General features: G+C 34.2%; 1 protein-coding gene across 1 annotated transcript in view; it reads right to left on the reverse strand.

The window, feature by feature from the left end:
* The window catches only part of LOC121445492 (complement factor H-like), a 79,766-nt gene that overhangs the window by 6,274 nt on the left and 54,572 nt on the right, over positions 1-18,920 (reverse strand). Inside the window, exons 12-21 of the mRNA XM_041647634.1 lie at positions 18,724-18,897; positions 17,822-18,007; positions 17,558-17,737; positions 15,199-15,375; positions 12,482-12,664; positions 12,080-12,289; positions 11,472-11,645; positions 11,174-11,350; positions 6,342-6,518; positions 1,787-1,969 (exon numbers count right to left, since the gene is read on the reverse strand). Coding sequence (XP_041503568.1) covers positions 1,787-1,969; positions 6,342-6,518; positions 11,174-11,350; positions 11,472-11,645; positions 12,080-12,289; positions 12,482-12,664; positions 15,199-15,375; positions 17,558-17,737; positions 17,822-18,007; positions 18,724-18,897 — 1,821 coding nt within the window. The remainder of the gene's footprint in view (positions 1-1,786; positions 1,970-6,341; positions 6,519-11,173; positions 11,351-11,471; positions 11,646-12,079; positions 12,290-12,481; positions 12,665-15,198; positions 15,376-17,557; positions 17,738-17,821; positions 18,008-18,723; positions 18,898-18,920) is intronic.

An 18,920-nucleotide genomic window follows, 5' to 3' on the forward strand; every position in this document is an offset into this window, starting at 1 on the left:
TAGTTCTGGGATTAAGGGAGTGCACCACTACCTCCTGTTTTCAATGGGAAGCTAGTGTGGCTACTGGGATTAAAGGTGTGTCAGTGCTGTCTGATCTGAAAGGCTGGTCAGGGCAGCTGTTTTACTTTTCTGATATCCAGGGAAGCTTTATTTATTAAAATACAAATGAAATGTCACTACAGGCATTGCAGAAAGGAACCCTTAAAAATTACAAATGCTAATGAGTCTGTAGTGGAAAATAAAATTAACAGCTCTTAATGGGAATGTGGATTTGTGCAGTTACTATGGAGAATAATATGGAGATTTCATAAAAATCTAAAAATTGATTTTCCATATATGATACCTGTGTTCCTCTGCTGATATGTATCCAGAAGAAATGAAAGCAACCTACTCAACCTGCACATATATGTTTATTGCGCAATTCTATGTCACAGTAACTGATATAGAAAAATTGTCTGAGTGCCCACAAATTGGTGAATTTATTAAGACAATGTGGCATATTTATATGTGAAATATGCTTCAGACATTATAGATAATTTTTATTATTTTCATTAGGAAAAAGCATTGAAGGATATTAAGTAATGTGAGCCAAACATAAAAACAGAAGTTCTTCATGTTCTTTCTCAGACAATGGAAAGAAAAACTAAAATTCCTCTTGACTGCCTGACAGTGAATAGTATAAGTTAGATAGTTTATGTAAGGAAAGGGGGGCTTATATGAGGGATATAATCTAACTACTGCAAAGTTTATACAGGTGTGGTGATATGAATGACTTCTGTACTGATTGGTTTTGTATGTCAACTTGACTTGATACAAGCTGGAATCATTGAAGAAGAATGAGGCTCAATTGAGGATATGCCTCCATGAAGTCCATCTCTAAGGCTTTTTATCAAGTAGTAATCAATGTGGGAAGAACCAGGCAATGGTATATGGCACCATCCTCAGGCTGACAGTTGTGAATTCTATAAGAAACCAGGTTGAGTATGCCAGTAAGCAGCACCCCTTCACAACCTCTGCATCAGCTTTTGCCTCCAGAATGCTGTCCTGCTTGAGTTCCTATGCTGACTTCCTTTGATAATGAGCAGCAATATGGAAGTGAGATACAAATACAACCCCCTTCTCTCCAACTTGTCTTTGGTCATGGTGTTTCATCACAGCAATATAAACCCTAAGTAAGGCAGACTCCATAGGCTTCTATATTTATCATGGAGTGGTGCTGACTGAAAAGGTTTGGAGCTGTAGTTTTGTTGGAGTAGGCTAGCCATGTTAGAAGTGTGTTTCTGGGGATAGACTTTAAGATTTCAAAAGCCCAAGCCAGGCCAGTGTCTAGAGCTTCCTACTGCCTTCAGAGCCAGCTATTTTCCTGCCTCCATGTCTGCCTGTGTGGCACCATGCTCTCTGCCCTCACACATGATGATAATGAACGAAGCTTCTGAAACTGAAAGATCAATAAAATGAGTTTTCTTTGAGTTGCTAGGGTCATGGTGTCTTTTTAAAGCAACAGAACATCAACTGAGACAACAGGTATGGAAATATGCTGGCACCAAGATTTATGGACATCAATACATTTTAGTAGAACTCAATAAAAATAACTTGCATAATTGTATTTGTCAACTGTCTTTATATAAAAAAGAATCTAATAGTCTTATTTTCCTCACATGCTGATATTTGTCAGTGAAGCACTAAGCAAAAGAATACTTTTAATCTGTGAATATTCTTTATTAACAGAAAAATATCTGTATCATGAAACTGAATCTCCTGTGATTTATAAGAACAAGGTACTTACTTAAACATTTTGGTGGCTTAGACCACTCTCCATTTCTGCATGTTATTTTCGTGTCACCCTGAGGTATGTACTCGGACTGGCACCGATATTCAACTGAAGAAGATGGATCATATACTTGTAATCTGAAGGAAATGATGTCTCCATTCTTAATAGGTGGAGGAGGCCCACATTTTTCTTTTGGATCTAAGAACACAACATTTGATTGTCTGAGAGATGAAATCATAGTACAGATTTAAATAGAAGAAATGAAAGTATAGTGCTAAACAAGACTTTAGTGATATCTGGCTACAGGGATAATTGCTTGGAGAAATTTCACTTGTATAAACTTAGAGTTACAAATTCTTCCTTTGTACTCATTTAAAGCACTTACTGAACTTGAGTAAGTTTGTCTATTCTAAAGACTTCCAGTGCTAGTAAATGTTTTAAACAGCTTCTAAACATACAGATGCCAATGTTGACAGGAAGGGTTTCTTTCTTTTAAGACACTGGACTATTTATTGCTCTATATATTCCTAATATTAATTAACAGTTTTAGAAAGATATTTATCGACAGGAATTTAAAGCTTTTAAAGTTACAGAAGGTAAATAAGTTATACTTGGTCCCTGATAGAGGTGAGGTAATTATAGGCATTTGTATGTTATACTTTTGCTAGTTACAACAGGAATTCTTGGATATATGTTTAATAAACAACATAGGAAGAGAGAAGACATTGATAATTCTAGTCAAGAGATTCAGGATTTAATTAACTGCACGATGTTGTGTGATATTTGTTTCCCTTCTGAACTGTTAATTGTCCTGCTGAGGCCACAGGGAAGGACTGAAATCAAGTACTGATATTGTCTGTTGAGGAAGTTCTCAACAGGAGCATCATGAAACTGAACTGAACACCAATACTATTTAGAATAAAAACAAGTGGTAAAGATCCAAACAAAATATTTTAGTGTGGAAGGAAATGAAAAAAAATTGGCCATAAGGCAGCATGCACGTGTTTTAGAGCTGATAAAACTCAAACTATACAAGTACCAAAAAATCCATGCAGATTCATGTATTGAAACTGCTTAAAGAAGTCTTGAAAAACAGCCTTATAAAATTACTGCCACAGTGGATCAAAATCCAAAAGAAATTAACTTCATGTCTACCACCATGGAGTCTATAGGAGGTGAAAAAAATTGAGTATCAGTCTTGAATTCTATGTCCCATGGTGTTAGCCTTGTGAATAAATAAATTTGACATCAATGAAGACATCAGATAAAAGAAAATAAAGAGGATTTATTTCTAATAGAGAGTTCCTCATAAAAAGAAGTAGCAGAATTCATCTCAAAAATAACAAATCTTAAGAAAAAAAGTAATTGGTAAAAAACTAGATAATTTTTCTGCTCATAATATTATGTTTATGTTTGAGATGAAACCTACCTTTTCAGAATGGTGCTCAAGATATATAACAGTAAATCCTAAAAAAAATCTTTAGGTAAAACATGAAAAATGTGAAACACAAAGAGATTTTAAATAAGAACAATTTCTAGTTTTTCTTTGGAATATAAAATATCTGCATCAGTAAAGGAGGACAAAATGTAGCACAAAATCCAATTGGTCTTAATAATAAAAACCTGGAGTCAGATATTAGGTTAATGTTAAAGATCAGAGAAGTATAGGAGACAGCCAATAATTTTTACCTCTACTGAATTTTCAGACAAAAGGGGCAATCCTGTTCCTATGAATCTTCATGCTGAATGCCCTGAGTACCTGTCTCCTCTGGCCCTATAGCCCTCTCTTTGCATGGACAAATTACTCTTGTCCCTACCTCCCTAGGGCTGGGATTAAAGGCATGTGATACCAAGATTTGGGACCAAAGGCATGAGCTCTGTTTCTCTTTTAGACTGAATCAATCTCGTGTATCCCAGGGTGTCTTAAACTCACAGAAATCTGTCTGTTTCCATTTCCCAAGTGCTGGGATTAAAGTTGTGTGCCACCACTGCCTGGCCTCTATGGCTAACTAGTGTGGCTAGCTTTGTACTCTGATCTTCAGGCAAGCTTTATTTATTATTGCATACCAAATATCACCACAGGCAAGCACATAATTACCTAGAGTGACTTTGGTAACAGGTGGTTAGGAAATAATTAGAGATAGCATTCTCAAATTGTGTACTCAAAACCAAGAAAAGATGCATGCCAAAAGAAAATTCTTGAGAACCATTCTTCCAAAACAAAAGTAAGAAAGGAGAAATAAGACTGATAATCAGAGAAAAAAAAACACAAACTGACAAAAGAGCAGATATAGCAACAATACTAGCACTTGTTTCGCATGCAAATGATCTGAATGGTGGACTAGGCAGTCAAAGTTTCTCTATAGATATGATGTAAATTTATGCATTAAGAATACAGAGTTCATATTCAATAGTAAGTGACTAATAGAGGTAATTTGAGAAATTTTTATTTTTATAAAACTAAGTCTCAACAAGTACTCCTAGAGAATGCCCAAACTTTGAATTCAAAATGTAAGAACTAAAGAAATCCCATTGCTTTTTGCCCATCATCATATGTGGCAGGCAGGGGAACCAACCCCATGGGTCTTGAGATTGGGAAGCTGGCCCTGCTCCTCAACAGCTGTATATTTATTTATCCCTGTATCCTGCCTGGGCAGCACAGTAGGGATGGTCCTGATGTTGCAGGTGTGACTGAGTCAGCTGGAGGGAGCAAGGAAAGGAGAATGAGCCCTGCCCCTTGTTCCCTCCTGCATTTGGTGAGCTAACCAGGGCAGGGTGGAGAGCTCTCCCTGGGGGTGAAGATGAAGAAAAGCTGGTGGGCTGACCAAGGCAGCTACCACCCAGGCTCAAAACCTGATCTATGAGTTCACCCACCCTAATATCCATACCATCTATAATCTGCAGAGGCACATGAAGGGGCCAGTTCTATGGATCCAAAGCTACCACATCTCCATGACACAGGGCAACAACAGCATATCTAAGAAGAGTTCCAATGAGGGCCCCGTATCAATAGTTTAGCAGAATTCAAAGGCCTCAAACTAGACTAATGACTCCTTTCAATGAACACTTACAAGTAATAATATGTGGAATAAATAGTACACAGAGTGACTCACTGTGCCATGCTACAGCTTCCATGTTGAGAATTTGAGATTTTTTTTCTTTCTTTTAAATTTTATGTTATTTTATTTTGGGAGGAGATTGCAAGGGCAGGGAATGAAAAAATTATATTTTACTATATGAAGATATTTTATTACACTATTCATTTGCAAATTTCAAATATTTGAATGAAAATATTTAAATTTTTTATCTAACATCAAATAAATGTATTATATTCATTTAATATTTAATAAATAAATGAAAGGATTAAGATTTAAACTCATAATTTTTTCCTGAGTGGCAATGTTCCTAAAATCTGATAGAATTTTTATTGAAAAATTTCTATCATGATTCTTAATTAAATTCACCACAAGAATTAAAATTTTATCAGTATCATTTTCTTTATATTTCTTATCATTTTGGTTGTGAGCTTTTCATTTAATGACTAATCTATCTCTAGGGAACATCTGTAACACACTACTTAAATCACCAGGAACCAGTGACTAGACAGCCCAGGGAAAGAGCATCAGTTCTTTGACCAGTTATCATTAGAGAGGCTTCTTCCAAGAACAGATGGGAGTGGGTGCAGAGGCCCACAGCCACACTTTTATTGGTTTAAATTGCAGGTCTCTATTGGATCTTTCCCTTGGAGTTTGGGGACCCTACAGAAGTAGGAGTAAGAGGGAATGAAGGACACCAGGAGAGTATGGTCCATTGAGAAAACTAAGCAGGGCTCACAAGAGCTCACAGAGACTGAAGCAGCAAACACAGAGCATTCATGGGTACAGCAGGTGCTCTGCATATATTTTATGGCTGTTAGCTTGGTGTTTTCTTAGGACTTTACCAGTGCTGGTGGTTGTATCTCTAACTATTTTGCCTGCTCTTGGGACTCTTTTCCACCTATTGAGTTACCTTGTACAGCCTGTATATGAGTAGTTTTGACTTGTCTATTGTATCTTGTTTTGTCCTATTTGGTTATTGTCTCTTGAGGGCCTGTTCTTTTCTGAAGTGAAAACTTGAGGGAGTGGATCTGGAGTAGAGTAAATATATTAGGAAAGGGAGGTTTGTAGGAAGGATGTAATTGCAGTAGTGATGTATTGTATAAGTGAAGAATCTATTTTCATTATTAAAAGAAAACAGAAAAGTTAGAAAAATGCTTCCCTTGAAAATTACTTCACTTTATCTTCACTAATATACAATAACAAAACTACATTATTACATGAGCATTGGGGACAGGTGGTGGCGGCACCTGCCTTTACTCCCAGCACTCAGGAGGCAAAGGCAGGTGGATCTCTGTGAGTTCAAAACCAACCAAGTTCTAGAACAGACTCTATTGGCACAGGGAATCCCTGTCTCAAAAAAACAAAAAAGAAAGAAAGAAAGGAAGGAAGGAAGGAAGAAAGAAAGAAAGAAAGAAAGGAAGAAAGAGAGAAAAAAAGATAGAAAGCAAGCATTGGGAAATATGATGGCCTACCTTTGCATTTTGGTGGTTCTGTCCAAATCCCATTTTTACACATTACTTCTACTTCCCCAACTAGTTGATAAGGTCTATTACATTCATAACGTACTCTCTCACCAGATGGATATTTAGTCATGGCCCTTGTTACTATAGTAGCATTTCCCACACGTGGTGGATTCTCACAGGAATTGTCTTAAGAGAAAAAGAAAGTATCATTAGCTGTTTTTTCATCTTGATTATTCAATCAACACATAAGATTCCAAATGCATTTCTTAACCAATAAATAGATAAAGAATATGTGGTACATCAATAAAAAAAGAATATGTGGTACATTTACAAACATACAAACACACACACATACACAAAAAAGAATTCAGCAAACACATAGTAAAATGGTGAAACTAGAAAAGAATCATTTGAGTGAGGAAATGCAGACCCAGAGAGACATACATGTATATATTTGCTTATTTGGATACTAGCTGTTAAGTCAATGAAAGATAAACTACAAACCATAGAACAAGGGAGATTATGTGTAGAGCAAAAGACCTGGAGTATCCGGTGAAATAGTGTATAAAGTTATGAATGGAGAAGGGCAGACAAGGAACAGAATACAGAGAACAACAAATAAAACTAGGTATCATTTGAGGGCTATTATAGATATATTATACAGTAGAAACTAAATCCTAAAATACGTACATATATGAAGGCAATCCATATAAAATAAACAAAACTGTGGGGAGACAAAATGCCAGTGGACAACTCCTGTCATCAAATGAAGTTTCCAGTACCAGGATTGGATTACATCCAGTTGAATTAGTACTCAAAGAGGTTACATGAGAATGTTCAAAGCATCTGGGATGTTGTCAAGTCTAAGTCTTTTCACCTAAACTGGAGGCAAGGCTTCACAACTCACTGAACATAACAAAATCAAGCTTGTACCTACATATAGCTCCTTCTGTCCTACAGGTTGGACATACTACCAAAGTGGAAATATATACACCAACCCAGCCACAAACCCTTGATCGATAATGATACTCTGTCTGCAATGTACAATAGGAAAATGGAGATACCTTGTTTGTTGGATTGACCAAGAAATATCTAATATTAATTATGGGGTCTTCCATGAGATAAAACCCATATCTGACACTGCCTGGGTGACCAAAACCTGAGACTAGATAGCCAGGGATCTAATAGTACTGTGGAACCAAATAATAGTCTTATAAAAGCAAACAAAACTGTAGCTCAAATTCAAATTGGTCTGAATAATAAAAACCTGGAAACAAATATTGGAGTTTAGCTGAAGATCAGAAAAGCAAAACATCCAAACACTAGAAGGCTCTTACCTCTACAAAAGCTTCAGAGTGAAAATAGAGCAAGGTCTATCATATTCTACCTTATATTTCTCTCTAGTGCTGATATGAAAAGTGTGCACAACCACTGCCTAGTCCCCATGGTTAACTAGTTTGGCTGCTGGGATTAAAGGTGTGTGTTACCACTGTTTGACTTGTATTTGCACTCCAATCTTCAGGCAAACTTTATTTATTAAAACACAAATAAAATATCACTATATTTCCACTTTTGTCTAAAATAAAAATATCTATAATTATTAGAAGAAAAACTATATATAATAATTACAATAATGATATTCACTATATACAGACAATAGGTACATCAGCAATGTCTAGTCCATTTGTATTTGACCAATTCAGAGAAAATACTTCATTAACTAGTCTCTCTTGATGAGTCCAAAGTCTTGTATGTAATTTACATTTTATCATGACTTACATTACTGTCAAAATCTATCTTTGGATATCTCTCAACCTTATATACTTTATATTTCTTTAGTGAATTTCTTTTCTGAGTCTCATAAACAACAAAAACTGTAACTATAACAACCCAGTCTTCAACTACCTCAGAGACCTAAGAAGGAAATAATATTAACTGAGTAAGCAGAAAGTGCAAGCAAGTGAATTCCAAAAAATGTGAGAAAGGCCAGACACTTCTGGTTGCCTGGACAGTCTCCCAAATTTTCTCTATACTGTTGGAGCATCTATCTTTGGCCTACAGGCCTAACATATCTGACAGACTTATCTATGAAGTAGAATATTCTGAGGGGCTGTCACCCTTGTCTTAAAAAGGCTTGGCAGTCACTGTCTTCTGTGTCCTGCATGTCTTATTAGGCCAGTACACAGTCAACATTGGAGAGAGGGACATTTCATTGCACAGGGGCTTACTTTGTCACAAGAAAGTAAACTTCATGAGGAGTTCCCTCAATGCCCATAATCATCTCTGAAATAGATTGGAGCTGCCAGAGAAGATATGCCTCATTGTTATAAAAAAAATCTATTTTTTTAAAACATTTTAAATGCCATATTTTGTATATCTTTGAAGTGTTTGAAGATCACCTGTCTATTTAAAATTCATTGGTTTGGCCTTGAAAACATACCTAATGTGATTACAGGTTCAAATTGTAATAGATGAGCCGGGCGATGGTGGCGCACGCCTTTAATCCCAGCACTCGGGAGGCAGAGGCAGGCGGATCTCTGTGAGTTCGAGACCAGCCTGGTCTACAGAGCTAGTTCCAGGACAGGCTCCAAAGCCACAGAGAAACCCTGTCTCGAAAAACAAAAAAACAAAAACAAAAAAAAAACAAATTGTAATAGATGGCTAAGTGCTAACCTGCATTTCAATATTATTTTAAGTCAATAATTGATCAATTTCTGCAATACCTTGTGCTTGTGAACCTGGCAGGCCCTTATGGAATCAGAATATATATATATATATATATATATATATATATATATATATATATATATGGGATGATCCCTAATACTGATTGTATCTTGTAACTGAATAAATAATAAAATCAATTCTGTATCATTTGGTATAAATTCAATGTTTTCAATATGCAAAACAATCCTTTCCATGTATTGTAAATTACTAACTATGTTTAGAGGTTCTTCAAAATCCCTTAGTACCATGAAAATAGGATTTAATTCTGTTCTTTGAACAGAATCATATGGACTTTAATCCACTTTACTTAAATTTTATGATATGTAGCTCTATTTCCTGACTTATTTGTGTCAGTATAGAATGTAGAGTTTTCAGTTATTGGGATATCCTGTACAATGTGAGGAAGGATCCAGTTAGTTCTCTTTATAGTTGAATTCTCTTGCTTTTAGAATATTGTTGTTAATCTCAACAAAAATTACAACAATCTCATTGCCAGGGTTCACTTTCTGTACATAGTTTGTCAATTTAATTACTATTACAAGGTACTACAATTTCTGCTTGGTCTATTTCTGTTAATTGACAAAGTCTCAATTTTCCTTTTAGATTTAACTTAGAGATCATTTCCATATAAGTTTTAAACTTTTTATTTGGTTTATGTAGTAAAAGGATCCATTCTAAGATAATATCTTCTTTTTGCATTAAAATTCCTGTAGGGGAATATTTAAAAAATACTATGACCAGAATATGGTTAAGATTTAGATACACACAATACACATATGCCTTCTGTCATTTCTATTCTACCAAAGCCAATTCTCTGTCAGCTTCAGCTAATAATTTCCTGAGAAAATTTAAGACCTTGTCACTATCTAAGGCTTTGTCTAAATTAGTCAGTTCATTAGTATTTATCACAGTAGTCAGCCATAGATTGAAAATGTCTCTTAGCGATATTTGGAAGCCATTAAGAGTCTGCAATTGATCTCTCCTAATTTGTGCTTTTGGGTTCTAACTTTTAGTAATCCTATTTTATAGCCTAAATAATTAATAGGATCTCTACTTTGTATTTTTTTTTCAGGAATAATTTGTAATTCCCAACATGACAAATTTTTCTTTACTTTTTCAAACACTCTTTCTAAAGTACCTTCATTTGAGTTAGAAAATAAAATGTTGCACATGTAATGGTAAACTATAGATTGAAAAAATTGCATATGGATACATTCCAACAGCTGCCATACAAACTATTGGCATTTAACTATTTAACATTTGGGACTATTTAACATTTCCTCTTGGATAATCTTCCATAGATATCTCTTAGCAGGCCTAGAATTATTGTAAGTAGGCACTGTGAAGGCATATTTTTCTCTGTCATGTTTTATTAATGTATAGTGAAGAAACAATCTTTTAAATCAGTAACTATAAGAGGCCATTCATTAGGCAACAAAGAAGGAAAAAAATTACAGACTATAGTGAATCCATCAGCTGAATCACCTTATTAATATCTCTTAGATCTGTTCCCATTCCCAAATTTCTAGATATAATTTTAACAACAAATATAGAAGATTATGAATGACTGGTTGATTTTTCAATGTGTTGAATATTTAGTTGTCTTTTTACCAGCTGCTCTAAAGAATACAGTATCACTGTTGTGAAAAGGCCATTGCTCAACCCATACAGGTTTGTCTACCATTTTAAAGGTAGGGCTCTTGGTGTCTTTGAAACAACAGGTCTGTTATGCCCTGTTTTTGTACAACATGAGTGGTCAATGACTATTCTTTGTAATATCTTATAATAGTTTCCCAGAAACATATGGTAATTTTTGTTTTTTTTTTTTTGATTGGGGGATGTTAATCTGAATATTCCATTGCTTTACAAAATCATGATCCAGAAATTCATTGCTATGTTAGTCACATATAGCTTTAATTTTCTTCTCTCTCATTGCAGTTCTATACATTCAACCCATCCTGTGCTCTGCTTTTCCTGAGAAAAAGTTCCAATCCCTAAAAGTGAACATTTATCTCCTGAAGAGATTAATTTGGATGCCACTTTACATTTTGCTAGACATTTCTATCAGTCTTCTAAAGCTATAATAAAAACATATTGAAAGTGCATCAAACTACCTTTGCATACCAACTTTCCAATCCACGTGCGATTAACACATGTCACAATGTTGGATCCATTCATATGATAAAAACGTGCACATTTGAATGTCACTCGTTCACCTGGTTTATATGATATTTTTTTCGGACCTATGAGTATGGCATTTTCAAACATGGGTGGACTGTCACAATAAGTTCCTGAAAGAAAAAGAATATTTCTGGTTTTGCCTTTAGGAAATTGTTGGATGTATAATATATGAAGGGATGGTTAGGTTGAATTAGATAATCTATTATGCAAAGAATGAAAACAAAACTATACTTTTGCAATCTGGTGGATGGGGCCACTTTCCTCCTATACATTTAATAAATGCTGGTCCGTCAATTCCAAAGCCTTCAGAACAAATGTATGTCACCTCTTCTCCATGTTGGTAACTGTCTAGTTCATTAGACACAATACCATGACGGATTGAAGGTGGAGGTCCACAAGGAAGTCCTAAAAATAACACAGTGAGAGGAAAAGAGTGAGATGATTCTACATTGCACTAATTCAGAAACTCGCTTTTGTATGTCAGTTCTATGTGTACAGAGGGAAATGTTAAGAAGGAAGATGTGCCATCAGAGAAGAGGTGAACAGTGCATCCCCAGTCCACCTTCAACTTCAACCACACTAAAACTCACATGAGCAGGTGAAGTCAGTAGACTATGCATCATATTTAAAAAGAGAAATGAAAGAATAAAAGTAGATTTCAAAACAATACAATTAACACAAGCAGGATTGTTTGAATTATACAAATAGAAATTTATGGTAAAATATATGAACAATTATGTGTGCCAAACTAAATAATTCTTTCTTCTGGTTTTGATGAGAGTAGATTATTAGTAAAGACTTGTTCTAAATTCAGAATTGAATTTTCATGCTGTTCTCACCGACACAACGAGGTGGAGCACTCCACTTTCCCAGGTGGCAGGTTACCCCGTGCTCTTCAGCCATCCTAAATCCATCATCACAAACATAGCTAAGTGTAGTGCCGTGTTCATAACTGCTGGACTCAGCTGTGTCTCTCCTTTCTTCTGGTGATCTGAGTAATTTAATTTTTCCATGGTCTATTTCAGGGGGCTGAGAACATGGACTTTTCACTATTTGAAGAACAGAAATGTAATAGTGAAGTATAGACAAAAATTTTACACTGGAAAATAAAAACAAACTGTGTGGATTATGTCTCCACAGTTTTTATGTTAAACCTTAGTATTTTAATATCCTCCCCCTTCACTTTAGTTCTCTTCAGTATTTTAAGAAAGAATGTTATAAAATAAGCCACAGCTACTGACCAATGCAGAGTGGTAATGACTGCCATGTTCCATTTCTGCACACCATCTCTTCTGTGTCCTGTGTTAAGTAATTGTCTTGACAAAGAACAGATACTTTTTCTCCATCCCAGTATTTCACTGTGGTTTCCATCACTTGGGCATTTGGAATCTGTGGTGGAGGAGGGCAGGATTTTTTCTCTACTCCTAAAAAATATTTAAAATCAGAGTTCTTAACAAAGATAGTATCTTAAATTATTGAAGCAAGAATTTTATTAAATAGCAAATTAATTATGACCACATAATAATTATGTATATTTTATGTTTTTCATCTGGTCTAGCAATTAGTAACTATTCTTGTCTTCCGCTGAATGGTTATCATTGTCATTCACTCCTTTATAAAGCAGTTTTGCAGAATTTTGTTAAACTTATGTCAATTTATGTTATTTTAAATGAATTATAAGATGAAATATTATAAATTGAGGTTACATGGAAATTCTAAAATCTATGAATTAATATTTTGGATTAGATTAAAAGTCCCGAGAGAGGGTACTGAAGAAAGTGATACTTATATTTAGTTTGTGACTTTTTACTAGTGATTTACTAGTGGATTTTCTAATGGCTGTGACAAAATGTCTGTCAAAAACAATTTTAGAAAGGAAGGAAGGAAGGGCTTGGCTTAGCTCATCATGTAGTGCAGTTATGGCAGCCCAGGTGTGGAGCAGCTAGTCATACGGCATCTATTGTCAGGACGGGCACAGAATTAGTGCAGATGTTTGGCTTCTTTTTCCTTCTATTTATCCAAGACCCCTGATCATAAAATGATGCCACCTACCTTTATCATGAATCTCCCAACCTGAGTTTACCCAAACTAGAAATGTTCTCTCTCTCAGTCATGCTCAGAGCTGTTTTTCTTAAGTCACTTTTGTCAAGTAAACAATAAGTATTATTAATCATTACACTTTGATAAACAATTTGGCATTGACTTTTAGTCAATGAGGGTATTGAGTATTTTCACAAATGTTTCAGAGCATGTTATTCAAAATTTCAACTTTCTGGACATCCTATTTATTGTGAACTGATTAGAGATGTGAAAACTGTTGGTAAGCATCTAGGATAATGAGCAGTTAGTACTGACATTAACACCCACTTAAAAAGTTTTGTCTAAATCACTCCAAAATCAAGATATTTCAGATTCATCTTGCAGATTCATAATGTGACAATGTGCTTTATTAGTGATTATTAATAATCTTCTTTTGATCTCTGCTTAAGTAGAGTGGATGAAAGGATTAAAAATAAATGAACATTTGTATAGTAAATATATTTTTCCACATTCTTTAAGCAAATAGCTGGCTGTGCAGGAAAGAAAAACAATTACTACCTTACTTCATACTATAATCTAAATGAAATCAAACATGATAAATAACAGAGGCAACTACAGAATGGCATGTATATTAAATGTGTGCAATAGTTTTGATTTTCAACTGGCATGGACATACTTTCAGTAAATTTTAGACTTTAAGAAATAGTTTAAGATATTGAGTGAGACAGGCATCCAAAATAACAGTGATAAATACAAATAGGGAAGCAAAAATAGTGCAATCAACTCTTGCCTATTTATTTGAAATTGGAGGTATCATATGTCAGATTTATTGTTACTAGAAAAAAATTAATTATTATATTGATAGTACACATAACCATACAGAAGTGCATGATGATTCAACATAGGCATAGGAAGGGCACATCACATTTACTGTGATAAAATAATTAGATGTAATGGAACTCTGAGAGTAAGGGACCATTAATATAAGGAGGTAAATTCATGATTAAGTTCACTTGTCTGTTTTAAACTACAGGTCACTAAAAAGGTGATAGCAATTTCTAAACCATTTTATATATTGAAAAGTATTTTTCCAGGATGTTGTTATAATACAGTGTCTTCCTTCATATATGACATGGTAGCTGGACCTATAAAATTTCAAAAGCATGGACACTTAAACATGATGTGCATTATGCCAATACCACTTGGCATGTCAACATGGATATGCAAGAAATCTTACAAAGCCCTACCCTTACATCAGAGGTTCTCAACCTTTGGGGCACAATCCCTTAGGGGTCTAATGACCCTTTTCATGGTTGCTTAAGATATTCAGAAAACACAGATATTTACATTATGATTCATAACTGCATCAATATTAGAGTTATGGAGTAGCCATGAAAAATAGTTTATGGTTAGGGTTTAACACAAGATGAGCAACTATATTAAAGCGTCATAGCATTAGGAGGATTGAGAAGTATTGCCTAAGGTGAAGACCTACAGGCAATTAATGTCTGTCTAGAAGAGGAGAATCAATTCTCTCCAGGGATGTGTGACCCCCCAAAAATACTTTATCCAATCTCAAATTCTTAGTCCTAGTTACATATCCATATGAAAAACAATAAATGAACTCATCAGGCTGAATTTATATATACAAGTTGTTTGTGTAGGGTATATATTTCCATATATATTGCATATACATATGTGTTTATATGTGGAGAAGAGGTCATGAATTGGGAAGGAAGTACAGGGGACACAGTATATTTTTGAGTGGAAGAGGGAGAGGCGGAAATGATAAAGATTCAGGATTCTGAAGTATAATTCTGAAGAATAATTACTGTGTTTTAAGAACATAAAGCTACTATTATTACAGGTAATGAAAGATTAGAATAACTACTAGAAGACAGTGCAAACAAGAACTTACTTGTACAGGTTGGTTCAGGCTCCCATCTTCCATTGATGCAGATAGACTGTTTATAGTCCTGATTTCCTTTACATCTGTATCTCACGCTAACATTATGATTAAATTCATTCTTATTGGAGGGAAACACTTCCATATTAATTGAGTATGGTTCTTTACAGTTCTCAAGTTTATCTTTTGCTATGTGAAAATAATTGCAGGAAAAATTAAAATCAATTACAAGAAGTGAAATATCTGGCATATTAAAATAGCTACAGAGCATTCAATATACACATGGAACTATTATTTATACTCATAAGTTCTGCCAAATAAATTGCTAAGGTTATCAACAGATTGGCCTATGGTGTTAGAACTAGACCTCATGTCAAGTCCTGCACATCTCAGAGACAGTGTTTCGTGAAAGGATATAGATATTAGGCAATTGCAACAGCAAAGGAAATCATTGTCTACATAGGAAGTGATTATGATGTGACCAGCTTTGGTCCCCTACTTGAAAGCTTTGAAATGTTTATATTTTCTGATTTCCCCTTCTCCTAATTTTAGTCCATAATGTTAAATATATTAAAATAAAAACATGAGTGGATAGATTGTAAGAGGTTTGCTAGTTTGAATTTCCTTTTTGATAGATCTATTCTCTAAAACGAATATCTAAGATATATTGTGTACAAAACAATTGTTTGAGAGCCAGATTTGTATAAGATCTTACATGCTTGTATTCACCATCTCTCTCCTTTATATTCCCTTCATAAAAGTTGATAAGAAGTCATTTCCTATGCTAGATAATCCTATAATATAATGTCATAAGAATAAAACTGATTGTGTTATGACTTAAGAAAGGTTGATATATACACTTTTTAATATGTTATGTGCTATAATTACCAACTGAAGATGAGAGTCCTTTATTATTTGACAAAATTTCAGTATAGGTCCTGGATAACATTTGTTAATAATTTGAAATGAAGAGTGCAATGTGTGTGAATAGAGTAAATAAAAGTCAGTTGTTAGCCAAAGTTCTATAAACTTCCTTTATAACAATGTTTAAATATTGACTAGAGTGCTTCAAAAACTTAAGGCATGCAAGAAATAGTCCTTTCTTTAAGATTGGTTCACATGAAGACAAAAAAGCTGTAAAGGTAAGTGAAGGAATATCAATAGTCATGGGGGCATGGTGACTCTGTGATTGATTTGTTTCATAAGAGTCTCGTATTTGTAAAGAGAAAGGTACAGACATGGAGAAGACAATGTATAATGGCATAATAAAAATGTTTGTGCTGTAATTTTAATGTTGCAGCTGATAACTTAGAGGGGTCATATGAAGGTCACTATAGGGAGACTAAACATCAGAACAAAACCTCAGAAATCTGAATAAATAATAAAATATAAATCTGTAACAGAATGAAGATTTGTTTTCATTTTTGATAGTCTGACTTTTACTCTATATGAATTTATTTCTTAAATAGTTTTAAAACACTCATGTAATTAGTGTTTTAAAGTCATGATGGTAGAGATTTGAAAAAAATGTGCTTTTCAAATTTGAGCTTTTGAATTGGTCAATCTTCTGTGTATGCAGAACATATCACTAAACAACATAGTTATAAGTACCTTTTCATAAGGAGCTCCAGGTTTCTCTAGCTATAAAAATTAACCAACTCTTAAAATTATAATGAAGAGTAAATATTGGGTATCAAGGATATTCTGAAGTAATTAATCAAGAACACTCTAAGAAAAACTTCAGTTTCTCAGAAAAGTAAATGTAAGCATCAAGATGCTTTTAGTTACTCATTAAAAAAACAGTGTTGGTAGTTATTAAAGAGTGAAGTCGCCCATGAGATAATGTTGCCAACCTAACCCCAGTCTTTTAGGTAGAGCTCAGTTCTATAGCCAATGAGAGGACCAACAGCCCATCCCTAATCAAACTGACTTCAGTTTGCAACTTGTAGAACAGCTAGAAACATAAAAGTTCTGGGAGAAGAAACTTTGCTATGGGAGAGTAGGAAATGGGTGCTTTACACACTTGATTTCTTAGTTTTACATGATATGGAAGGAGAGTGCCATATGATAACAGAAATTATATTTTGTAATATTTTTATATTTTCTTCTTATTATTATTTACATTTTACTCAGATAAAAATTTATAACTAACAACTAGATTTAACTTAAGTTAAACAACCATCTGCAGATTACATTAATAATTTCCATTCATCTGTAGACACATATTAAATTATAAACAATGAATGTTTGGATAAATATTACTTAGGACTAGATTGTTCTAAGAAGTTTTCTAACTAAAAATATATATGGAAATATTATGGCCAAAAATATTAAACTTTATGAAGGTTCAAATCGAGTTACATGACCTTACCAACACACTGAGGAAGCTGGGTCCACCTTCCACTAAGGCATGAAACTGACCCATGTCCAATCATCGTAAATGTTTCCTTGCAGCTGAATACCACTGAATCTCCATGATAGTAGGGAGAAACAGAAAATTGGACAAAGCCATGCTCAAGCTGAGGAATGTCTGAACATGTTCTCTCCTCCTCTGTAGATAGATTTTTCACAAATGTTGAGATTAAGATATCACATGAGAAACAAAACAGTGTCTAAGTAGTAGCATTTTTATTACCAACACATGTTGGCAAGGTTGTCCAGTTTCCATCCATGCACTGGATTTTATTGGGTCCCTTCAGTAGAAATCTAGGCTTGCAATCATATTCCACCACTTCACCATGGCTGTATTGTTCTTTCTTTGTTCCATTGAATTCCCCATTGAAGAGTTCAGGAGGTTGATCACATGTTCTCACTTGATCTACTGTAGAATATTGTGTACATATAAATGAAAATGTCAATCTTGCAGTCTAAAAATCTAGTTAAAGAAAAATCTAATAAGAATTTGTTCATCATATCACTTTTAATAACATTTTATTAAATCAATATTATATACATTAAACACACATTTCACACTTGTAACATGTCTATTGAAATAGCATTGAAAGCATATTGAAGGTGGTACAATGTTTGATAAACCTGATCCCTTGAAATTGCATGAAAACAGGTAGCAATTTTAGCTTTGTCAGTTATAGTGATTTTCACACTCAATATTTTTTAAACACAGTTATCTATTTGTTAAAAATATTGGCACTGTAGAAAGCATCTAATTAATGTATTTTAATTTTTTAATAAGTGCTGTTGAATTAATTAAACTCTGCTTTCATACAATTTAGACATTCTCTATGCAATGTGAGGAAATGCTTATGTTGGAAAATGATCAGAACAACAGACAAGATGAGAGATATCTTTGTACTCTAAGCCATCATGTCTACATGTTTACACACATTGATAACATATTTTAAGTTCAGGATTAACCTTATCAGTAAGTGATTATATATTAGCCATACAACATACAGCTTTGTCATGGTTGTCAATGGATATGCTTAAGTTTGTAGATGCAATGTAAGAATGGGAGATATGGGGAGATGGAAACTAAACCTCTGATTTTCATTCACCAAATGTAAAACAGATACTGACCTTTACATGTTGGGAAACTAGGGGACCATCCAAAGTGGTAACATTGAACTGAATCTGGTCCAACTCTCTGTCCTTGTTGGCAAGAAAAGCTCAACAAATCTCCAACTTTATATTTTTCTTTCTTGGGATTGACAAGCAAGTATTGGTCTAAAAAGGGAACTCTGCATTCTCTTTCTTGAAAAGTAAGAAGTTAGAGA

Source organism: Microtus oregoni, unplaced genomic scaffold (genome assembly GCF_018167655.1).
Source record: "Microtus oregoni isolate MIOR12 unplaced genomic scaffold, Mior012 000003F_ref0000135, whole genome shotgun sequence".
Classification (NCBI taxonomy): Eukaryota; Metazoa; Chordata; class Mammalia; order Rodentia; family Cricetidae; genus Microtus; species Microtus oregoni.